At 38.5% G+C, this 21,609-nt stretch overlaps 2 protein-coding genes across 6 annotated transcripts in view; both read left to right on the top strand.

The window, feature by feature from the left end:
• evi5b (ecotropic viral integration site 5b) overlaps positions 1–7,915 on the top strand; it is a 63,654-nt gene extending 55,739 nt beyond the window's left edge. For all 5 annotated transcript variants that reach the window (XM_026921238.3, XM_026921246.3, XM_026921252.3 and 2 more), the window contains one exon: positions 5,685–7,915. In XM_026921238.3, coding sequence (XP_026777039.1) covers positions 5,685–5,957 — 273 coding nt within the window. In that variant the 3' untranslated portion in view covers positions 5,958–7,915. The remainder of the gene's footprint in view (positions 1–5,684) is intronic.
• A 2,806-nt stretch (positions 7,916–10,721) lies between these two features.
• On the top strand, positions 10,722–19,708 carry gfi1ab (growth factor independent 1A transcription repressor b). Its single transcript, XM_053232074.1, has 7 exons — positions 10,722–11,173; positions 14,335–14,475; positions 15,047–15,235; positions 16,363–16,733; positions 16,936–17,073; positions 17,205–17,370; positions 18,007–19,708. Exons 2-7 carry the CDS (start codon positions 14,364–14,366, stop codon positions 18,183–18,185), a joined length of 1,155 nt encoding a protein of 384 aa, XP_053088049.1. The 5' UTR covers positions 10,722–11,173; positions 14,335–14,363; the 3' UTR covers positions 18,186–19,708.
• Positions 19,709–21,609: the final 1,901 nt, after the last annotated feature.

The following is a 21,609-nucleotide window of genomic DNA, read 5'->3' as shown; positions in this document are numbered from 1 at the left end:
GGCTTTGTGAACACTTTGAACAAATTTGAGCGCTGTTTAGAAGTGTTAACTACGCCCTGCAAAATGCTGTTTCCTGCGCTATGGCAGTTAAATTTGCCTGTACACGCCCCACTCTTCGATTCTAGGGTTTATATGTATTTTTTTTTTTTTTTTTTTTGCATTTTGGCCACAAGAACCGTTTCTGGAACTATTTCAGTCCTTATACTTGGTTGATCGTGATTCTGAGCTTAGTCCGGGCATTTGATTGTGTTAACATGCTTTTCAAACTGAAAAGTTGAACAGTCATTCTGTAGATTATACAAGGCATATGCAAGGCATTATACAAGGCAATGTATAATTCCTTCTCTTCAGATGTCTCAAATGGGAGCCTGGCATTTAGAGCTCCAGCTGGTTTCATGTTTTTAAACTTGTATATGGTGGTCATGTTAAACCCAGGGTTGTCACTGTATGAGTATAAAAAGATTGTTTATTTATTCGTAGAGCTTTCTATTCCTCAACTTTCCATCAACAGAACCCATTAGGTCCAGTTTACTGGCTGCTTATTTTTGAGTTATTGAGGTTTGAATTAAACCGATTAAATGCAAGTGACCGGTCAAATAGGCTAATAACTATCAGTATGCAGTATTTCCACCACTGGAACAAAATGCAAAAATCACAGACCCCACTTTGAGAACCACTGCTATACATGATGGTTTGCTTTTGTGTTTTTTTTTTTCTACTGTATGACCACGTTTTATTTTTGAAATTTTATTTTTCCCCCATTTTCTCCCCAATTTGGTTACTTGACAATTCCCACCATCATATGCATCCTCTTAGACATGTGAAGTCAGCCACAGCATTTTTTGAAAATTTTTTATCTGCCCTCTGCCACATACATGAGCTCAGAGACACCCACAACTGGCTAATGTCACTGTGATTGACAAGAGATTGAAAGTATGATATTCCTCCCACTCAGGGATGGCATTGCCAGGTTTCAAATTTGCTTAACAATTTTTACTTTTAAAGCATAAAGTAAAAAGCCCACATTTTCAACAAGAGTGTTAAATATTTTGCAGTGAAACTTACCTGGTAAGAATTATTTGGAAACTTTGCCACTCGCTCAGGGGTTCTCTTTTGAGCAGGACCTGCAGAAAACTGTTTTACCTCCAACCCCGAGAGGAAACATATGCAATATGGTATATGCTATAATACTTTACCTTGATGTGACAGAACTTATCTAGTATGTGACGTATTCATAGCACACATGCTAGCCTATGCTTTTACATTTTACCACCCAATTGGTCTACATTTTTGGCCAGGAACATATTTTATTTTTTTTTTATTATTATTTTTAAAAATTATGTCTTGCTTCACCTTGTATTTGAACTGTTTTATTTCTTTAAAAAAAAATAATAAAAAAAAAAAAATCTGATAAGAGATCTGTGCATCGATACAGAGTCTTTTTAAAAAAAAAAAAAAAGAAGAAGAAGAAGAATCAAAATGCATCTAAGAATCATTTTTTTCTCGCTCCTAGGTGTGTTTGCATTTCTCACCCTCAGCATGTTGTTTTTAAGCGTTTCAGTTATGAACATGTGTGTTGTGTAAAGGCATGAGCCCAGAAGTGTGACTCATTTAACTCCTGGATTTGTGTGCAAAATGGGTTTAGTGAGCAAAGCATTTATTAAGCCACATGCTGTATTTTTCTTCAGGCCTCCAAGAAATTGAAAAGTGTTAAACCATCTTGGATGTGAGAGAGCTCAGTGGAGAACAGAAAACAGAAACTGCATCATTGATTTACATTGTGAGGATATAGTCAGATTTTTATCCTCTTCTTGAAAAACAAAAGGTTGGTGGCTTGTGGTTAAACTGCAGCATACTAAACCATTCAGACCGTTCCTCTCAAATCCCTATCAACAAAGTACAGAAAGGTCGCTTTAGCCCAAAAAGATACTTGTTTCCTCTTCATATCCACTCCTGCCTTAGCATCGGTATACTTTGTGGCTTGATGCCTTAGCCAGCATGACTGATGTGATGTTTGTGGTGAGGGGGTTAGAAAGTAAAGAACGATTGAAATATGGGTTATGGTTTTTCCTCTTTCAACCAGAAAATACAACATGGCTAACACTTTATGGTCTGTCACAGTAATTAAAAACTCATCCCAACAGTTAGATCGGCTATTATCGGCTAGTAGTAGGTTTGGAAGCTTTCAAGAGAAGCAAAAGGTTTTTTTTTTTTTTTTTTTTTTTTTTTTTTTTTTTTTTTTTTTTTTTGGAAACAAAAGGCAGCTGCCTCAATGCCTTTCTGTCTCAAGTCCGTTGTCTTATAAGGAAGCACTCGGCCAGGTTATGCGAATGCTCACTAACCCTAAAGTTCTTTAGATCAGATGGAAAATAGTTTATATGTTGTGGCTAGACCAGGTTTTTTTCTCTCTAGAAATAAAAGTAAAAAATAATTACTAATAACTTATTTGTCCATAAACAGCTCTTGCCCTAGTTTTTTTTGTTGCAGTTTTATTTCCACTGGATTATGGGATATGTAGGAGAGTGAAGGATTGATGTATGCTGCTTACAAAAATCCACTACAGGAAGGAACCTCAGTGGGCTGCATTCAATTTGACGCCTTCCTGCCTTCGCATTTTGAACACACAATGTATTCTCATTCTAATTTACTTGACAACTAAAAAGATAGCAGCAGTATACAAATCATTTTGTGCTGTTGTGTGCTAAAAAATAATTTCACCAATGTTACTGCTATGTTTAATGCCTTGATTGTGATAAGGTCTGCAATGGAGATCTCAGAAAAGGAAAAAACAACAACAACAAAAAAAAACTTTTTCTTTTGTGTTGCGATCAGTCAATCTGTTTTTGAGGTGCAAGCAGTATGCGAAAATATTATTTAATACACCTTTTTAAAGTTTCTTGTAGGTAATTAAGTGCAGTCCAGAAAACGGTGATGTCTAAGATACAAGCAGTGCAAAAAGCTTTCTGCTGGTTACTATTTAAATCACGTAATTGCTAAAGAGTGAGAGGTTTCCTATCAACCATATTTGCACTGAGTGAAACTATACACCCTCAACACAACCTCTCAATGCTACTCGGCTGTCACACATCAAGTGTTTTGCTGCTGGTTTCCGGCCTATTCATCCCCTCTCTCTCTCTCTCTCTCTCTCTCTCTCTCTCTCTCTGTCTCTCTCTGTTTCTCTTTTTCTCTGTCTTTTTTTCCTCTTCCTTTTAATCCACTTGAATGCAAAGTTCTCGTAATCTACAAAAGAAGTTTGTTTTATGAAAATGTAATTACACGTTAAGATGTATAATGAGTGTGTGAGGTCACACATGAGGTGTTGCGGTTGCTTTGAAATACCCATGAATACCTCTCTTCCCACATGTCTGTCTTGGTGAGGCAGTGTGTTTCAGGTAAGTGTGTGTGTGTGTGTATGTGTGTGTATATTTTAAGCATCTGTGAATTACACCCCACAGAAAATCCAAACCCACATTTCTGTCAGTTTCCTCATCACTTGAGTTTTATCTTGCTTTATTTCCTTTATTTGTTGGTTTGTTTTTTTTCCAGATGTGCATGCATTTCATTTACATTGAGCAGTATTTTGAACAAATAAATATATTACTGTTTGTTTAAATAGGAATAAACAGACTTAGGCAATGTATATCTATATGTTGAGCTGTGTATGTATGTAATTTTCCATGCAGAATAAATCTGATATAGCATAACTTGTAGCAGTGCAGTAGAATGGCGGTATATATCATATATTTAAAAAAAAAAAACTGACTTTTTATATGACTTATAAATTTCCTGCAAAGGCAACGCTTTTTACACTAAACAATTCGCCAGCAAATCTCTAAACCTGGCCCTCATCACTCTTATGCAGTGAAATTGTGTCAGAAGTTATTAGTTGTTGTGCCTAGAAAGCCCCCCCTGAATAACAGTATAAGAATTTAAGGGTGTTCGTTTATTGCTGCAGGAAAATCATGACTTCAAGGCAATGTGAAAAGCATCAGTGTGACTAATTTGAGTCAGCTTGTTAGCACTTTGATGTCTGAGGAACACTGCACAAGTGTTAAAGACAAGCAGATTTTGGGGACGTATTTTCAAACAAGCTAAATATCAGATTGAAGTTAATTTACATTTCTAGGTATACAGTATAGGTACGGTTTTTTTTTTTGTGCCTGAGACTTCTAAACAGTGCATTAAATGTATATATAAATGTGTGTATAAATAGTATACACATACAGTATAACTGACTTGAACCGTTATATCTGTACAAGTCATTGAGACTTTTTAAAGTAATGAATAAAACACTTTGAGGTATGCTGTTATTGAAAAATAATCCTTTAACAGGAATAGGCATTTTGATCCTCTTATACCACAGCACTTTTTTATTTATTAAAAAATGACACCTCATACGTTTTCTCCATTTCTAGTTACATTTAATGTTGCGGAGAATTCACCAAACATGTTAGTTCCTGGTATAACTTACATTATAGCAGCTGCAAACAATCACTCTCTTACCAGCATGTCTTTTCTGTGTCTTGAAAATTAATAAGAAAAAAGTTAGTGTTTTACCTCTGACTGGTACAGAGTTCTGACACTGGAGACTCCTTCCAAAAATGCGACATAAATGTCTCGTCACAGAAAACATCACCGTATCCATGATTACCTGCGGGGTTTTTTTTATGTTGCGTGTCTGCCCCACTGTATGTTGTTTCTATAGAAACAATAATGTTTTAATGTAAATCTTGCAGCCAGCAACTATCTGAGCCATGCTGTTAGAAATATAATGAACACATCCTGACTAAACATAATTGATGTATGTGGCTGACAGCATCTTTGTTCTTGCCTAAAATGCAGACGATGGGTAGTTAAAAGGGCATGGACTGTATTACCCTCATCATCTGGCTAAAAACAAGGTTGTGCTTTTTATTGCATCTCTCTGTGAGGTGCCCTAGGATGCTGGATGTCAGTCTACATCCCATAATATACAAAGTGCATGCATATTCTATTCTCTGAAGAAGAGAAATGAAACACAACACAAGCTGAGAGAGACTCTTGTGGTGAGGGGTTATGGGTAAGTGTCAGAGCCCCCACCTCTGTCACTATGCATGATCTGCCTTACATATATGAATAATAGTGTCATCAGGCAGAGGTAGTGGTCAGTGGTCATGCAGAAGACCAGGTTTCTATTCCCAGATGGGGAGACTTAGGTTTAGGGGGGAAGTAGTAAAGGTGGTTAAGGCATTGGGCTGCTGTTAGGAAGGTTGTGAGTTTAAACCTTAGCAACACCAGGCTGCCACTGTTGGGCCCTTGAGTAATGCCCTGAATCTCTTGATTGCTCAGTTGAAATCCTGTCTCAGTTATAAGTTGTTTTGGATGAAAGTGTCAGCCAAATGAGTAAATGTGAAATGTAAATATGTCATAGCCCCCTCCTTCAGCGAACAATGGTTATATGCACAATCCTTAATTTATACAGCACATTACTTACACCTTGCCAAGCTAAAACATTGGGGCTTTTTTTATGTTGGAAATTGTGTTTCGGATGGCGTGCATGTTCAAGATGTCTCCCACCTCAACACACTCATAAGGAAAGAGCATCCTGGTACTTACATACATGCTTTGCATGAAGAAGATGTTTCTGTTCTCCAGTGGCCCACTGTCTTTGAGAGTTCTGATGTGTGTGTACGGTTTCTTTACAGATCCGCTGTTTAAAAGGGCAGAGGGGCTTACCCGACCGCACCAATTTTGATAGGATCCACATCGTCAATCACTACGGAGGGGACGACGAGTCATATCAGTCCTCGGATGAAGACGGCTTGAAGCTACCGCTTAAAGTGACCCCCTGTCAAGGTGGCGGCCGCATCACACTCCACCCCCAGCTGGGAGACACAGACAGCGAGGCCGATGACGACGGAGAGAGTCTGAGGCTCACGGTGCCTTCCAATAGCAGCCATAAGAGCACCACTGTGTGACCACCGACACTAACACACCAGACTGCACCCTGCGGGGACATCGCACCTGAGAGTTCATAGTCGCATCCAGATCCGAAACTGCCATCTGCTTCTGTGCAACTAGAAATTCTGAAATCTTCTTTACAGACCAAGAATCGGGATTTTTATTCACATCTGCCTTATCCATTTTGTTTTTGCCAAAATGAGCCAGATGTTTATACTGGAACTTGTCTTTGCATTTTGACAAGGAGTTCAGTGGCTGGTTGTGCTCTTTAAAGCCACACTGGACAGGAGCAAATACTGAAAGTCCCTAAGACTACACAGACTCTACGCCACGCGTCGCTCTACCAGACATGAACCGACTTGTGTGGTATAGTATTTTATGCATTATGATAAAGCTTCATTCTTCTAATTTTTATTTTTTAATTTTTTTTCTTAAGAATAATCAAAATCCCACGGTGTGCATTCGTGGGTGTCCGTCATGTTGAGGGAAACATTAAAGGTTTAGGAACACTATTGTTCATGTGAACATATCACACACCTGCAAATAAAAATGGATTAGTGTCATATCAACCAACAATAACAACCTTTTTTAACCATAGCATGCAGTAAATCTAATGACCTTTGACTTTATGTAAAAGCAGCTTGTCAAAGATCTCACCTCTTTGTGTGTGTGCGTGTGTGTGCGTGTGTGTGTGCATGTGTGTGTGCGTGCGTGTGTGCGTGCGTGTGTGCGTGCGTGTGTGCGTGCGTGTGTGCGCGCGTGTGTGTGCGCGTGTGTGTGCGCGTGTGTGTGCGCGTGTGTGTGCGTGTGTGTGCGTGCGTGCGTGCGTGCGTGTGTGTGTGTGCGTGCGTGTGTGCGTGCGTGTGTGTGTGCGTGTGTGTGCGCGTGCGTGCGTGTGTGTATGTGCATGTTGTTTTGCATCTCCATTCTGACTTGAAAGTATGTATGTAATGAATTTCATATCCTGGCTGCACAGTGTACAATTCAGTCGAAAGGGACATAATCACTGCTTTTGGGAGACGTTTGCAACACCGTGCTTAATTCTATGTTCTCACTGTACTGTATCCAACTCTTGATTTATAACATGGTTCTTACTATTGAAATGTCACAAGTTATTGTTCTGTTGTCTGGAAAAACATTATAATTTTCTTCACAATGTTTTTAAAGAGCATGTACCACAATTTAGAAAAGTTTCACAAAAGGCAAATGCAAACCAAGCAGGAAGTCATCATAGGAGTATTTCTGTTAATGACACCTTGTTCATGTTCAGCTCATTTGTTACACGATTGCACAGAACATACAGAGAGCTCCAGAAGTATTGGACACATCGACATTGACGGTTGTTTTAGATCTACACTCTAGCACTTGGGATTACAGATGTCAGTAATTAACGCTGGGTTGACCGTCAGTTAAAGTAATGTATGGTGTGGCTTGTGTGTTATGCCCTCCATTTCCAGCCATGGCTCTTTTTAATATTGATTGTGTACAATGAAATCCTCAAGTGTGTATATTTCTTACAAAACTGTTTCCCAGTCAGGACAAAATAGATCAGCGTCCTGTATAATGAAGTGCCACCCAGTTACAGTATAGCTACTTTGCTGTACAATGTTTTCTGTCCATCATAGAAATTGTTCTGCTGCTACTCTTGGTGAAGAAGTAAATCAGCTTTACATGCTCCTGCCACAACACTAATGTCCACCATGGATGGTCTTTTTTTTTTTTTTTTTTTTTTTTTCTTCCCCAAATTTAAAACTTACCCATCCACACCATGTTCTAAACCTGACCGCCTTCTTATAGCACTTTGCTTTAGCAGATTTCAACCCTTGCATTTTGGTTCTCAAGACCCTTTTGTGCTTTGATCTAGTTGTACAAACTAAGGTTCTGCAAGTGTTTTTCCTGCATGTGGTGAGTTGTCACATCACTACTTACACTAGTGGTTTCTTTTAGTCATGCAATAAACAAATAATTCTGGCAAGCCTTTTATGTCTGTATTATGATAAGTTTTACTAGTACCAGTAAGAGTTTATTTAAAAAAAATTGAGCCTTCATTCAAGAGTGTTAAACACTGAAGATACCCACAAACACATTACAGTACACCTGTATGAAACTGGAAAATGAGTTCCGAAATCATTTATAGAAGTGGTTTCTGTGACACAAATTTTTTCAATATGTAAAAATGCTGTATGTGGCGGCTCTAGTCGCCAATCCAAAATGGCTGAATACACAATCTAATCTTACAGTAAATAATAATAAATAAATCAAATAAACCAACATGGTGCTAGACAATTATGGAGGAATTAGGAATTCATGATCACTGTATTATTCTAATCCTGTAGTGTCTTGTAAGATTGATGAGTTGCTCATGGCTTTCACCCTGACGGCAGAATAAACCAATAACCTCGAACCTTGAGAACAACCCTTTAGAAGAATAGCCAGCTGCTAATATGAAGATTGTGAAATGAGTCACGTTTCGACTGGGCGATCCGTGATATTCAAATGCTTGTAATACAGTACGGGTGGTTAAACCTTCAAGGAACACAGCTGTCTAAAAACGAAACAAATGCTTTAGGTGACCCAAAATAGTCTGAACTGTGTAAAACAATGTGCTGGAATTTCCAGGTTCTGAATCTGAAATAGGGCTGTCTATACTTACAATGAAAAGTCACATTGAAAGGTGCCACGATAAAACCTTTTATTGCACATGTCTTTTAGAATTTTATGTTGGTGCCCCAAAGAACTGAAGAAATGTTTTCCACTGCAAAGAATGTTCACATAATGTAAACATTAGTTCTTTAACTATTATGAACATGTGTGTATGTGTACATAGAGTTACATATATATATATATATATATATATATATATATATATATATATATATATATATATGTGTGTGTGTATATGTATATATGTATATATGTAACTCTAACCAACAACCCTAAATTTCCTGATACCTTTTAAAAGATCATATTGGGCGAGCCTCATGTATAAAGCACAACGTGACATGCTATTACAGGAAAATAATGATGACGATGACAAGGTAGTGTGTCCCAAAATGTTTTAATATTCTTATACCACAGCAATTTACCAACAATTACAGTTTTTTTTTATTTATTAAAGAATGGTAAGTTGTACCATTTGTAGAATTTATTATAGAAATTTTAACATTTAATGTGGAACATCCAAGAAACAAGTTATTTCCAATCATCACGTGCATTATAGCAACAATAAACAATTGGTTCCTCACTTTTTCTTGAAGTTAATAAGACAAAAATTTGTGAATTTGTTAATTTGTGAATTCATCATTATTCACAAATTAACCATAGGTTTATCTCCTAGTCATAAAATGCAGCTTGTCATGTTACTGAGAAACTGCAAAGCCCTGTGTCCTGAAGAGGGCTTTGCGGTTTCTCAGTAACATGACAAGCTGCATTTTATGACTAGGAGATAAACCTATGGTTAATTTGTGAATAATGGTGCATTAGAGAAGTTAAATAAACATCTCCTTACAGACAGCTTCACTAACAATTTTACATTTTTCATTGTTAAATAATAATAATAATAATAATAATAATAATAATAATAATTTATTGTTAGGTTTAGATTATGTGGAGTGTCTGCCGTACAAGCACCTGTGAATTAGTTGTTACTATAGAAACAATAACTTATTAGAATGAGGACATTAATGTAAAACTGTGATATGCCTTGCAGCCAGAGCTATTGTCAGAGCTGCTGTTATGTATGAAATAATGACATGAATGAAAATGATTGGCACGGTATAGGAAGATAATCTGCAAAGGGGTGGTGTGATTTGGGGTGGAGTTACTGTTATGCTTTTTAAATGTTTGTCGTTACATTTAAGGTTATAGAATGTCCATGAGACAAGTTAGTTCTTGTTATACACCGATCTGCCATAACATTAAAACCACCTGCCTAATATTGTGTAGATCCACCTTTGCGCCGCCAAAACAGCCCTGCCCCTTCGAAGCATTGACTCCACTAGATCCCTGAAGGTGTGCTGTGGTATCGGGCACAAAGATGTTAACAGCAGATCCTTTAAATCCTGTAAGTTGCGAGGTGGGGCCTCCATGGATCAGACTTGTTTGTCCAGCACGTCCCACAGATGCTCGATTGGATTGAGATCTGGGGAATTTGGAGGCCACGTCAACACCTTGAACTCTTTGTCATGTTCCTCAAACCATTCCTCAACAATTGAATGCCAGGACCCAAGGTTTCCCAGCAGAACATTGCCCAGAGCATCACACTGCCTCCGCCAGCTTGCCTTCTTCCCATAGTGCATGCTGGTGCCATCTCTTCCCCAGGTAAACAACTCCCACACACCCGGCCATCCATATGATGTCGCTCCCCACGCGCATCAGTGAGCCTTGGTCACCCGTGACCCTGTCACCGGTTCACTGGTCGTCCTTCCTTGGACCACGTTTGGTATTTACTAATCATGCATACCGGGAATACCCCACGAGACCTGCCTTTTGGAGATGCTCTGACTCAGTCGTCTAGCCATCACAATTTGGCCCTTGAGAATAAGCTGTTACTGTAAGAAACCTCACTTATTAAAGGAGTGCATAAACCTGTGATTTGGCTCACAGCTGGCACTATTGTCAGAGCTGCTGTTATAGAAGATTAATCAACACCTTCTGACAAATAAGAATGGAGAATTCAAGTGTTGTGGTATAAATACCTAGAAACTGAACTTTAAAACTAACAGTAGGTTCTCTATCAAGTCATACAACTCAAGACTAATAAGACTGAGCCGAAATCACTAGCAAACTGGCTTGTTTTGACAAATCATTTTCGAGTCTTGTCTGTATTCTTCATGTGACAAATTATGAAATGATGTTAGATAAGGAAGTTTCTTATGCTTTCTCTGAGCTGTTTTATCATTTCCAGGCCTATTAATAGTTGGATATGAAGTGCGCTCAGTTTTATTTTAGTGCTCTGACCTGTAATGAATGTGTAGTAGTCTGTGTCAGGTTCAAATCTCTGCTATACAATAATGATAACGTGTTCTTAAAAAAAAAAGAGCGCTGTTGTCATGACGACTGTGCAACCCTGAGCCGCTAAACGAAACGTGTTACGAATAACGTTTTCAGGAAGTTATGCTGTCTGTCACAGCTCAGAGTGAAACACAGGCCGGCATGGCGGAGGTGTAGACTCACAGCACCGGCGTTACAGACACAGCCGAGGCTTCAGGATCACACAAACACGGGATCACAGGTAAGCATGCACTGTGTGTGTGTGTGTGTGTGTGTGTGTGTGTATGTGTGCGCGCGCGTGTGCGTGAGTGTGTGTGTGTGATGAGTTTGAAAAAAATATCGTCTGGAGCAGGCTGGGTTTCTGAAAGTAAGCGCTAATATCTGCGTAGCAATCAGAGCCTCAAGATCAGCAAATCACGACTCGATTCAAAGTTCGCGTTGAGATCAATTCACCTGTCTCTGTGCTTCTCACGTGCACCTTTAAAAACGTGCTATCTATCTATCTATCTATCTATCTAAAGATATAGATGGATAGTTTATCTATATCTATATCTATCCATCTATATATATATGTGTGTGTGTGTGTATATATATATATATATATATATATATATATATACACACACACACACACACACACACACATATACATATATATATATATATGTAAAAGAAAAATATCACCTGTATGGAAGAAGAGAAGCTGCAGCAGGTGAACCTCCAATTATGTGTTATAATTATTATTATTATTATTATTATTATTATTATTATTAATAATAATAATAATAATAATAATAATAATAATGCATGACAGAAAAAGTGAGTATCTCTGTGCTTATAATTGTGTTGTCACATGGTGCACATTAAAATATATTTTAATGTCTATATTCACTCCAGTCAAGTTTCTAACTCTTATTTACTTATTTCGGGTTGCACAGCTCGAAGCTGTTATTTATTGTTGTCCAAAAAACATAGCTGTGACTGAGAGTGTTGCTTCATGTAAGAAATAGTCGCACAGGTGAAACAAAAAAAAGAGAGAGAGAAAAAAATAAAAATAAAACTCTAAGCTTGTGTATGCGATTTGGTGGCAGGTTTTAACTAAACATATGTTTTGTTCTTGGTGCAGAAATAAAATGTCGGAATTAGTGAACTGTGCGCGTTGTCGTGCCCGGATGCCTTGCGGTTGCGCGCGCGTGCGCGCGTCTAATCAACGGAGAGCACATTGCGCTTTGATTTCCTGCACCGTGGTACTGAGACATTTCCAAATCCACAATCTAAAACCTCTCTGCAAGGTCCAAGATTGGAGTTGGAGATTAAATGTCTCAGATTTTGACTTGAGTTCACTGTTGTCCGTGTCGCGCTGATAAAGCCGAGAGCTGCGCAGTGATACCGTTAGTTAATTGTCGGTGTTTTGCGACAAGCAAACGAGGCCTCTAACCATCATGGTGTTTTTAGCCTGAACTGTCTCTGGGTCTCTGTGCGTGTTCCGGTGGTGGTTTGGATGTCTCGAAAAATTTGCCTAATGCAAGCTAATTTTATTTTTATTTTTTTTTTTACTATTTTGCAAGGAATGCCACTGTTCGCATAAATAAATAAATAAATAAACAAACAAACAAACAAACAAACAAACAAATAATATTTCAGTATGCTACTTCGTGCACATAGTGCGAACGGAAGTTTTTTTTTAATGAATCATGCAGTTATCAATCATATAACCGACAATCTGCTTTTTCCTCTTAGTGTTTGCTGTACAAAAAAAAAAAAAAATTGGGGGATCAGTAAATCAGTGGTTGCGCCCATCACAACTCTAATACCACGAGACAATCTATAAAAGACTCTGCTACAGAGGTAAATGTTGTGAGTGTTCAGTGAAAGCAGAGGCCTCAGAAGTTGCTGAGAGGGGCTTCAGGCGCTGAACGGCACGAGCCGGCGTGCAGAAGGTGAGAGAGCGCGTGCGCATCATGGGTACCTGCGGTCCGTCTGCTTTGCGGGCTCAATGCGGGGTTCTGTTCCTACTGTTCCTCCAGCCAGGAGGATGCAGGGGGATGAGGGGGGGATTGACGACAGCAGATCACCGGCGTCCCGATTCTGCACTCAGGGAGAACAAGGCGTCTCTGTTCCTCATGCACGTGCTCGCGGAAAAAGCAGGCGTGAAACTCGAGAGGGCGGTGCAGTGCAAGTGCAGCCGTGTGGTGTGCAGCAACACAAAGCTCCTGCTCATTTTATTTTTCATAAAAAATCACATCAAACCAGGAAGGAAAATAGCAGACTATATAAACGCTAAGAATTGCGCGTTAATTCAACATGCTTTTGTTGCACTTTTGCGTATTTCGTTAATCAGTTGTCGACTTAGTACTCAGACTATTATCAGGAAAGGATCCGAATTATATTAGGTCTATATATTATAACTATTAGAAATATGCTGGGGGAAAACGTGCGTTACTTACTTCTAAATGACATCTCCAGATGCATTCCCAGTTTCACCTTTCAGTAAAATATAATACTTAACTGTACCTTTCCCTCTGGATAATAGAATGTGGATATAATAACCTACCTTTAAAACGATTTAAGTCATTAAATCATTTTAAATCTATTTACACGTGTATGAAATCTATTTACGCATAAAATAGTTTTAGAGGAAAGTTTCCAAGGTACACGACAGGCAACACACGTCTTTAGGCCAAAGACTCAAACGATACAAAAGATACAAAAGGTGTGCACTTGAGGGGACAACCCCAGTGACAAGAACAGGGACAATTCAGAGCTTTTTTTCGTGTTTGTACTTACACAAACACAACACTGATAGTACTTGACATCAAATCAGGATTCGTGCACAGATTAGTCCACTCTTATAGACTTTTTTATTAATAAGACTGAACTTAAAACTGTAAGCCTGCACTAAATGTGTGATGATGAAACAGAATTGTATTTAACCCGTCTCTCAGTATTTCCTCTCCTCTCCTCTCTTCCCCTCTCCTCTCTTCTCCTCTCTTCTCCTCTCCTCTCCTGCGGCTGCTTCAGATCGAGTATCACATTGATAAAGCCAGTGTACCATTTAATCCTGATTGCTCGGCTCCTAATTCCCTATGGGGCTGAGTGCTCGTGTTCATTTATGCAGCAGCGGAGCCTTCCTCCTCCTCCTCCTCCTCTCCCTCCTCCTCCTCCTCCTCCTCCAAAAAAAAAAAAAAAAAAAAAAAAAACCGCAGCAACCCTTATGTTGGCTTTCATTTAAAGCACCTGTCTGCCTGCAACACCTGGCAGACGGGCGAACCGAGTTGCGCATGCGCAGTTCTCCCTCAGGATGCCTTATAGCCTTACAGCAGAGCTGATTCTCTTCACGGCCTTTCAGTCGGACTTCCACACGGACTGACCACCACTTGCTGTTTTTCTGCTAACTTGTAGGAAAAAAGGATATAGTGAAGAACAGAAAAATGCCTCGGTCTTTCTTGGTGAAGAGCAAAAAGGCTCACAGCTACCACCAGCCGCGGAGTTTAGAGGACAACTACAACAGACTCGAGACCATTTTAGCTCATATCTGCGCAGGTATGTCATTTAACACAGAATTATTATTATTATTATTATTTTTTTTTTTTTTAAATAAAATAATGAACTTTTAAAATGATATCTATTGCTACAACGCGTGCAGATAGAGTTCTGCTGTATGACTAATGATAAATGTGTATGATGGAAGTTAGGAATGTTAGAATAAGGTGTTATGGGATGTATATTGATTAGATGAATAAGAATCAGGCCAGTGTTAATGTAGTTCATTTTCTAAACTCTTTTAGTTATTGGGGATATGAATTGTTGATTTAAATTAAATGAAACGTTTTTCCTTTTTTCTTTTTTATGTATTTTTTATCTATTTTTTAATTTTGACATTTTTTAAATATTGTTTTATAAAGCTTATGAGCACATGGATGACTCGTGTGGAGTTGTAGAGTAGATATGATCCAGTTTCAGGTTTTTTCTCTAGCTGAAGCTGAATTCACATTTTCTCAGTAAAATCTAATCAGCACAACAATATTTGTTTAAAGGACAAATATTTTTAAAGACGTTTCTGAAACCCATGGTGTGTGTGTGTGTGTGTGTGTGTGTGTGTGTGATCTTGCAGACAGTACGAGTGCAGAAGCAGGGGAGGTGTGTGTGGATGAATGCAGTAGAGAGGCGGTGGAAGTGTTAGCGCTCGCGGACTCCGCCGCTGCTGCCTCGCGCTCTCCTCTCAGCAGCAGCAGCAGTGTGTGTGAGCGCTCTTCAGACTATGAGGACAGCTGGAGGCCTCCATCACCCTCTGCATCACCAGGTACCAACCTGTGTGTGCTGTATTATTGTAGTACCTTTACTTCAGGCGCTCTAGTAACACTGCACGAAAGTGGTTTGTGCGCACATGGACTTTATAAACCACTACAGGCAATAGACAAGTGAAGCTGGAAGTGTTTTACTTTTCAGCGACTTGAAACTAATTTTTCACCTTTGAAATTTGGGGTATTTATTAGCACACCAACTAGGGAATGCTACTGAGGTATTATTATTATTATTATTATTATTATTATTATTATTATTATGATGATTATTATTATTATTTTATTATTATTATTATTATCAACAACAACAACAACAACAACAAATAATATTATTAATAATAATTATAATAATAATAATAATGAGAAGTAAAGTAAATATAAAACACCACAAAATATAAGACCTATACTTTCAGATTAAAAGGGTACTAAACTGTACCTTTACTTTTTTTTGTCACTATCTTTTGAACCTTGAATATGTACCTTTCACCTAGAAATGTGGCTATATTTTTCTTTAAAAATGATTTAAGCTACATATTTGGACTGTAACCGTTTAGACTGACGCTTTAAAGACACACTAGGCCTATGTGCCTTTCTAGGTAAAAGATTCATACTAACCGTACCAGTGATGATACCACCCCAGCAGCAAGGAACGGTACCCTTTAGTTTAGTACCCTTTTCTGCGAGTGTAGGGGAAAAATTGATACAAAAAGTGACGCATGAAGGTTGTTTTCAGTGCCTTGAAACTATTTTTACATTAGAACCTTGTGGTAGCTGCACGCCAAGTAGGAAATGCTACTGAGGGATTATTATTATCATTATACAGTATTATTATTTTTAACATGGTCTCCTATTTAACATGGTGGCCTTAAAATATTGATTTTTTGTTTCTTCTCATCTGTATATATATATATATATATATATATATATTATACTAACAGGCATCTTTATCCTATTTAATTATATGTTATACACTGTATATTCACTGCATTGTAACTTAGACATCCACTAAAATCCATTTCTAATATGCATGACATTTTTAAATGACACTGACACAAGCCAACAAAAGGGCAACATTTACAACAGACTTCAGAACTGAGGAAATACTGATTTCTTTTTTCCTTGACAGACTCTGAAAAGTCATTTTCACCGGGTGCTGATGAAACCCAGCCGTTTGCGGTGCCCTTCGAGCCATGGAGCAACAGCTATTCAGGGTCTGAGATGAGACAGCTGGTCCGGCAGAACTTTAATCACCATCGTCCTTCCCTAAATTATTATGGAGAAAGAGTGATTGGATCTTCTCTTTTTGGTGAAAGGGGATCTAGCACGAGTATTTATGGCAATTATGAGTCGACTACAAACCTATTTGAGCGGCCTGCTGCTGCCCCTGGACTGTATGTAGACAGGGAAATTCATAGACCTGAGATAAAAACAGACACAGCCGGGCTGTGCACTCGCCTCGTGTTGAATGGAGCCTTCAAGTGCATCAAATGCAGCAAGGTAACAGCACACAACTATACTGTTTACTATTTTGCACAGTGGAGTAACTTATAGCAGTCTTCCAACCCTATTTGCTACATCCAGGCTTGTAGCCTGTCTGAAGGTCCCTGAGCTCTTTAGGAAACACTAGCTCATATGTGTTGCAAATACCTTGGGTGGTGTACTGTGTGTGCTGAGCAAGCTGTCTTTTTCTGCCCCGCAGGTGTTCTCTACTCCACATGGTCTGGAAGTACATGTCCGGAGGTCCCATAGTGGAACGAGACCCTTCGCTTGTGACATTTGTGGGAAAACTTTTGGACATGCAGTCAGCCTGGAACAGCACAGATCTGTTCATTCTCAAGTAAGTGTTGTTCAGTTTACCAATCTGCCACCCCTAGCAGAGATTGAACTGTTTCAGTGCCCAGAGATTGAACTGTTTCAGTGTTTTTTTTCTTTTCCTTTTTTACATTACCTGTCATCTTGTTTTCACAGGAGAGGAGTTTTGATTGTAAAATTTGCGGGAAAACTTTCAAAAGATCCTCTACTCTGTCTACACACCTTCTCATCCATTCCGATACGAGGCCTTACCCGTGCCAGTACTGCGGCAAGAGGTTTCATCAGAAATCAGACATGAAGAAACACACATTTATTCACACAGGTGGGTTTATTATCACAGATTGTTACCTTTTAAATACGTTAGGTCACTGAATTCACACAAACAACCATGACATAGTTTAGGAAACATAGTATAGTATAGGAAAATATGCATGATAGAATTTCAGTAAAAAAAAAAAAAAATCTTGCATTATCCAAACCTTATGCTGTAGTCTGATTGGAGCAAGGAGGTGGGGTGCATGACTGAATATGCACCATCTGTAAAATGTTACACAGCATGAACTGGCGATAAAAAGTAGTTGGAAATTGTTCGTAAGATGTTTATTTATCATATCAGTTCAGTTTTGTAATTAGTCTATAAAAAGTATTGCTATATTCTAATGGGATTGTTTTCATGGTTGGTCATGCATGCCCCTCTTATACCTGATCTCATAAATCTCAATAATCTCATGGATTTTGTTGAAAGTCATATGAATAAATTCTTTTAAAATGTAAGAACTATATCCCTGCCCCTAACCTTAGCTTTAAACCGCTAATTTTCATATGTTGTGTGAATTATTACAGATTGACAAGCATGAGAACTGTCAATAGGCCCTATGCTTAGACTATAACATAATACAAAATGAGTACGTTTGAGGTGTCAAATCAAGAGCTGATTTCTATTTTTTCTATTTTACAGGAGAGAAGCCTCACAAATGTCAAGTATGCGGCAAAGCTTTCAGTCAGAGTTCAAATTTGATAACACACAGCCGAAAGCACACTGGTTTTAAACCTTTTGGTTGTGACTTGTGTGGAAAAGGCTTCCAGCGCAAAGTGGACTTGAGGAGACACAAGGAGACGCAACACGGACTGAAATGAGGAATGAATCAGCTTCTAGAAAATTTCCAGTCAACAATCTCTGGACAGTTGGTTGCCTTACCAAGTGCTGACCTGCATCACTGTAAAATCTCCAGGGCTGAATTAAAGCAGGCCTAACTGCTCACTTAATGGAACCTAGTGTAGTCTGCAATTAACATGACCATATTAGCATGAGGTTACTCGACCTCTTTAGTTCTGATCCATTTACAACAATTTTGGCTGAGGTCCTTTTAACCCTATACAGAGTCTGTGCGTCCACGAAGCCTAGGTACACTCTCACAAATAAAGGTACCAAACTGTACTTTTACCTTGTGGATGTGATGGTACCATAAAGGATAAGTCTTTCCTAGCTTTAGTTTTTACCTGAGACGATGCAGGTGGCATAGTGTTAATCAGCTTTCAGAGTAAAGCTTTAAAAGTATGTCAGCGGTACTTAAGGTCCAGTTGTGCACCTTTGTTACCATATTGATGTTTCCAGGTTGTATACCAAAGGTGCAAAGGATGACATCAGATAATCATGCCGATGACAAAGAAAAGTATAGTTTGGTACCTGTATTTTTGAGAATGTAGGTGTTAATTCTACACTGGGAATTTTTGTAGTAGGCCATGGGTCTATAAGCTGACAGGGGATTCCCAAGCAAGTGTTTATAGTGTAGGCTAAAGAGATTTCCATGATTTTAATGTTTCCAAAATGCTGTTTGTGCTTTGTGTAGCCTAAATCGTGAGTCAGAAGTCACCCAGCAGGTCTGGCAGGATTGGGCAAGATGCACAGCAAAATCCCAAGTGTGGATTGAAATCAGAGTTGAATAACTACCACTTTGAATTAATACCTACTACACTGAATTACCACTTCCACCGTTTATTTGTGTCCTGCTTTACGTTTAGAAACCCGGGTTAGTTGTTCACCACTGGGGCTTTAGCTGTGGGATGATATGGTGTAGGCTTAAGACCATATCAGGAGTGCTTTACTCAAACCAATACCACAAGGGCGGTGCTACAGAAACCCAAAATATTATCACCAAAACAGTCCAGGAGGCAGTAGAGTTAGTAACGGCCGCGGGAAAGGACACAGCTATCAGAGGCAACATCAGCTGAGCTGCAGGAAATCAGCGCTGCTCACAGTGACGCCATGCTGCTCCTCTGCTGGCAAAACACGCACTACAATAACCACGAGATTTAATCCAAACCCAGACTGTTTGTGTAGTACACTGTAGAAACCTCGACTGATTTGTTGACTTCACAAATATTTTTCCACTCTTTCAACTCGCCTACCCAGACGTGTTTGTCCTCTCCGTTTCTATTATTATTATTATTATTATTATTATTATTATTATTATTTTACATACATTTGCACATGGGTTAGACAGGTTGGACCCTGCAACTCACCTGCAGTTTAAACCTTTTAAGCTTATTTAAATATATAACATGCTGAAATATTTGTTTTTAACCATAAACCTTATTTATTTATAATTACAATTATTATTTGGCTGAATTAAAATGATTAAAAGCAATACTTGACTTATTGCAATGAATAATGCTGTGGTTTGTTACGCGTATTTCTTTGAAAAAGGGAAAATCAGGTTTGTTCGGAAATATATCTCAGTGCGATGTTTAATATCTCAGTGCGATGTTTAATATCTCAGTGTGATGTGTTGCAGCATCGCAGCTTTCTAATAAAAAGCAATGTTCAATTCACCTCAAACAACTCCGATGAAATGATTAGACATGGGTTTTCGTTGTTTCCCGTGTTTGAATCGTGAGATGCTTACCTGCTGCAAACATTAATTTAGTTATTCTGTGTAGATGCGTAAGCTATCTGTTTAAAATTCCCTGTGGAAAATTAATGACTGAAGTAGCGCGAGCGTCACATTGCACACTGTGTATCTCTGTGGAAGATCTCACCATGTTCCAGAAAACTCCGCCAACACATTAATAATAATAATAATAATAATAATAATAATTTCGTCTCCAGTAATCATTTTATCAGAGTGGGTCTGGGCCTATTTCAGGAACACTAGGCACTATTATTATTATTATTATTGTTATTATTATTATTATTAGTAGTAGTAGTAGAAGTAGTAGTAATAGTAGTAGTAGTAGTAGTAGTATACAGTCAGAAAAATAAAAAAATGGCATATGAGGCACATAAGATATTATTTTAATAGAGCTTTTAATAGCCTACAGCTAATTTATCAGATGTTTGATTCATGCATTCTGGTCTGTTCTAGTTTATCCATGATGAGTGCATAAAGAATTAAAGAAAGATATAGCCTATAGAATGTAGCACATTAAATTCACTGAGGCCTCAGAATCACATAAATCGGGGGAAAAACCTTACTTGTGAAAGAAGCAAAAACGCTTATTGAGACTGAAAAGTGCGCAGCTGTATGCCAGTTTAAAACGGCCCGGTTTTTGCACGCGCTCTGTGATGAGCTTCAATCCGGCGCGTGCTTAACATCACGCGCGCTTCCATCGCCACGTCCTGAACCGCGTGCCACTGCAGGCTACTAAATAGGCTGCCTACTGTTACTATGGTAATCTGAGCGGCGTTCTGCTTCGCCACCTTGTTCAGTGCGGTGCTGTGCGTTTTGGGATGTGACACACATCTCAAGTATGAGAATACACGCAGGTTGGGTTTTATATATGATCTGTTGTATCATGTATTTATTTAACTGGCTTCTCTTTAACCAGCTAAGTAAAGTATGACTTTATGTTGAAGTAAACAATCCTGTAAGGTTCTTTCTTGCCGTTGGCAAATCTAAAACACACACACACACACACACACACACACACAAGCCATATCTGGTGTCAGAAAACAGGGGCTTTTGAGTCTATGGGTCTCTTTATTGATTAAAAACAAAACCCTGAAATACAGTGTAAATAGTGTTTTAGGACTCATCATATCTACCTTTGGGGTTAAACGGGGCTATGAACAAGCTGCACCATGATTCTGTAACCGCACTATAAGCTTTAGGCATGTGGAACAGCAGCAGACTAATGAATGCTCTGAAGGGAAGCAACAGATGTCTAGTGTAGGCTCTTTACTACATTGTTATGGGATGACAGTAATTAGGCCTCTTTGTTTACACCTAAAACACCCAAGAATCCCACCGTGTCATCGAAAGTAAAGGTGCCATTTATTCAGGTTACACAGCAAAGGCATCCTCAAATCCATCAAAATGACACATTTCTAACAGAACCTGAGTAAATCTAACACAACCAGAGAATTTTACATTTCAGTCTGAGTGTTTATCTATATGCTTCATGTGTTTCCTTTATCCTGACACCTATAGCCTAGTATGTTTTCATTACATATTTTTATGCATTTAGCAGTTTGAAATTATTACTATACTGCTATAAAATGTGATAGATATATTACAAAAATATTTTGAAATTACAAAAACGTCATTGTTCATATCATTAT

Source organism: Pangasianodon hypophthalmus, chromosome 2, assembly GCF_027358585.1.
Source record: "Pangasianodon hypophthalmus isolate fPanHyp1 chromosome 2, fPanHyp1.pri, whole genome shotgun sequence".
Taxonomy (NCBI): Eukaryota; Metazoa; Chordata; class Actinopteri; order Siluriformes; family Pangasiidae; genus Pangasianodon; species Pangasianodon hypophthalmus.
The sequence above is the reverse complement of the archived record's forward strand: the minus strand, read 5'-3'. Positions and strand labels throughout refer to the sequence as shown.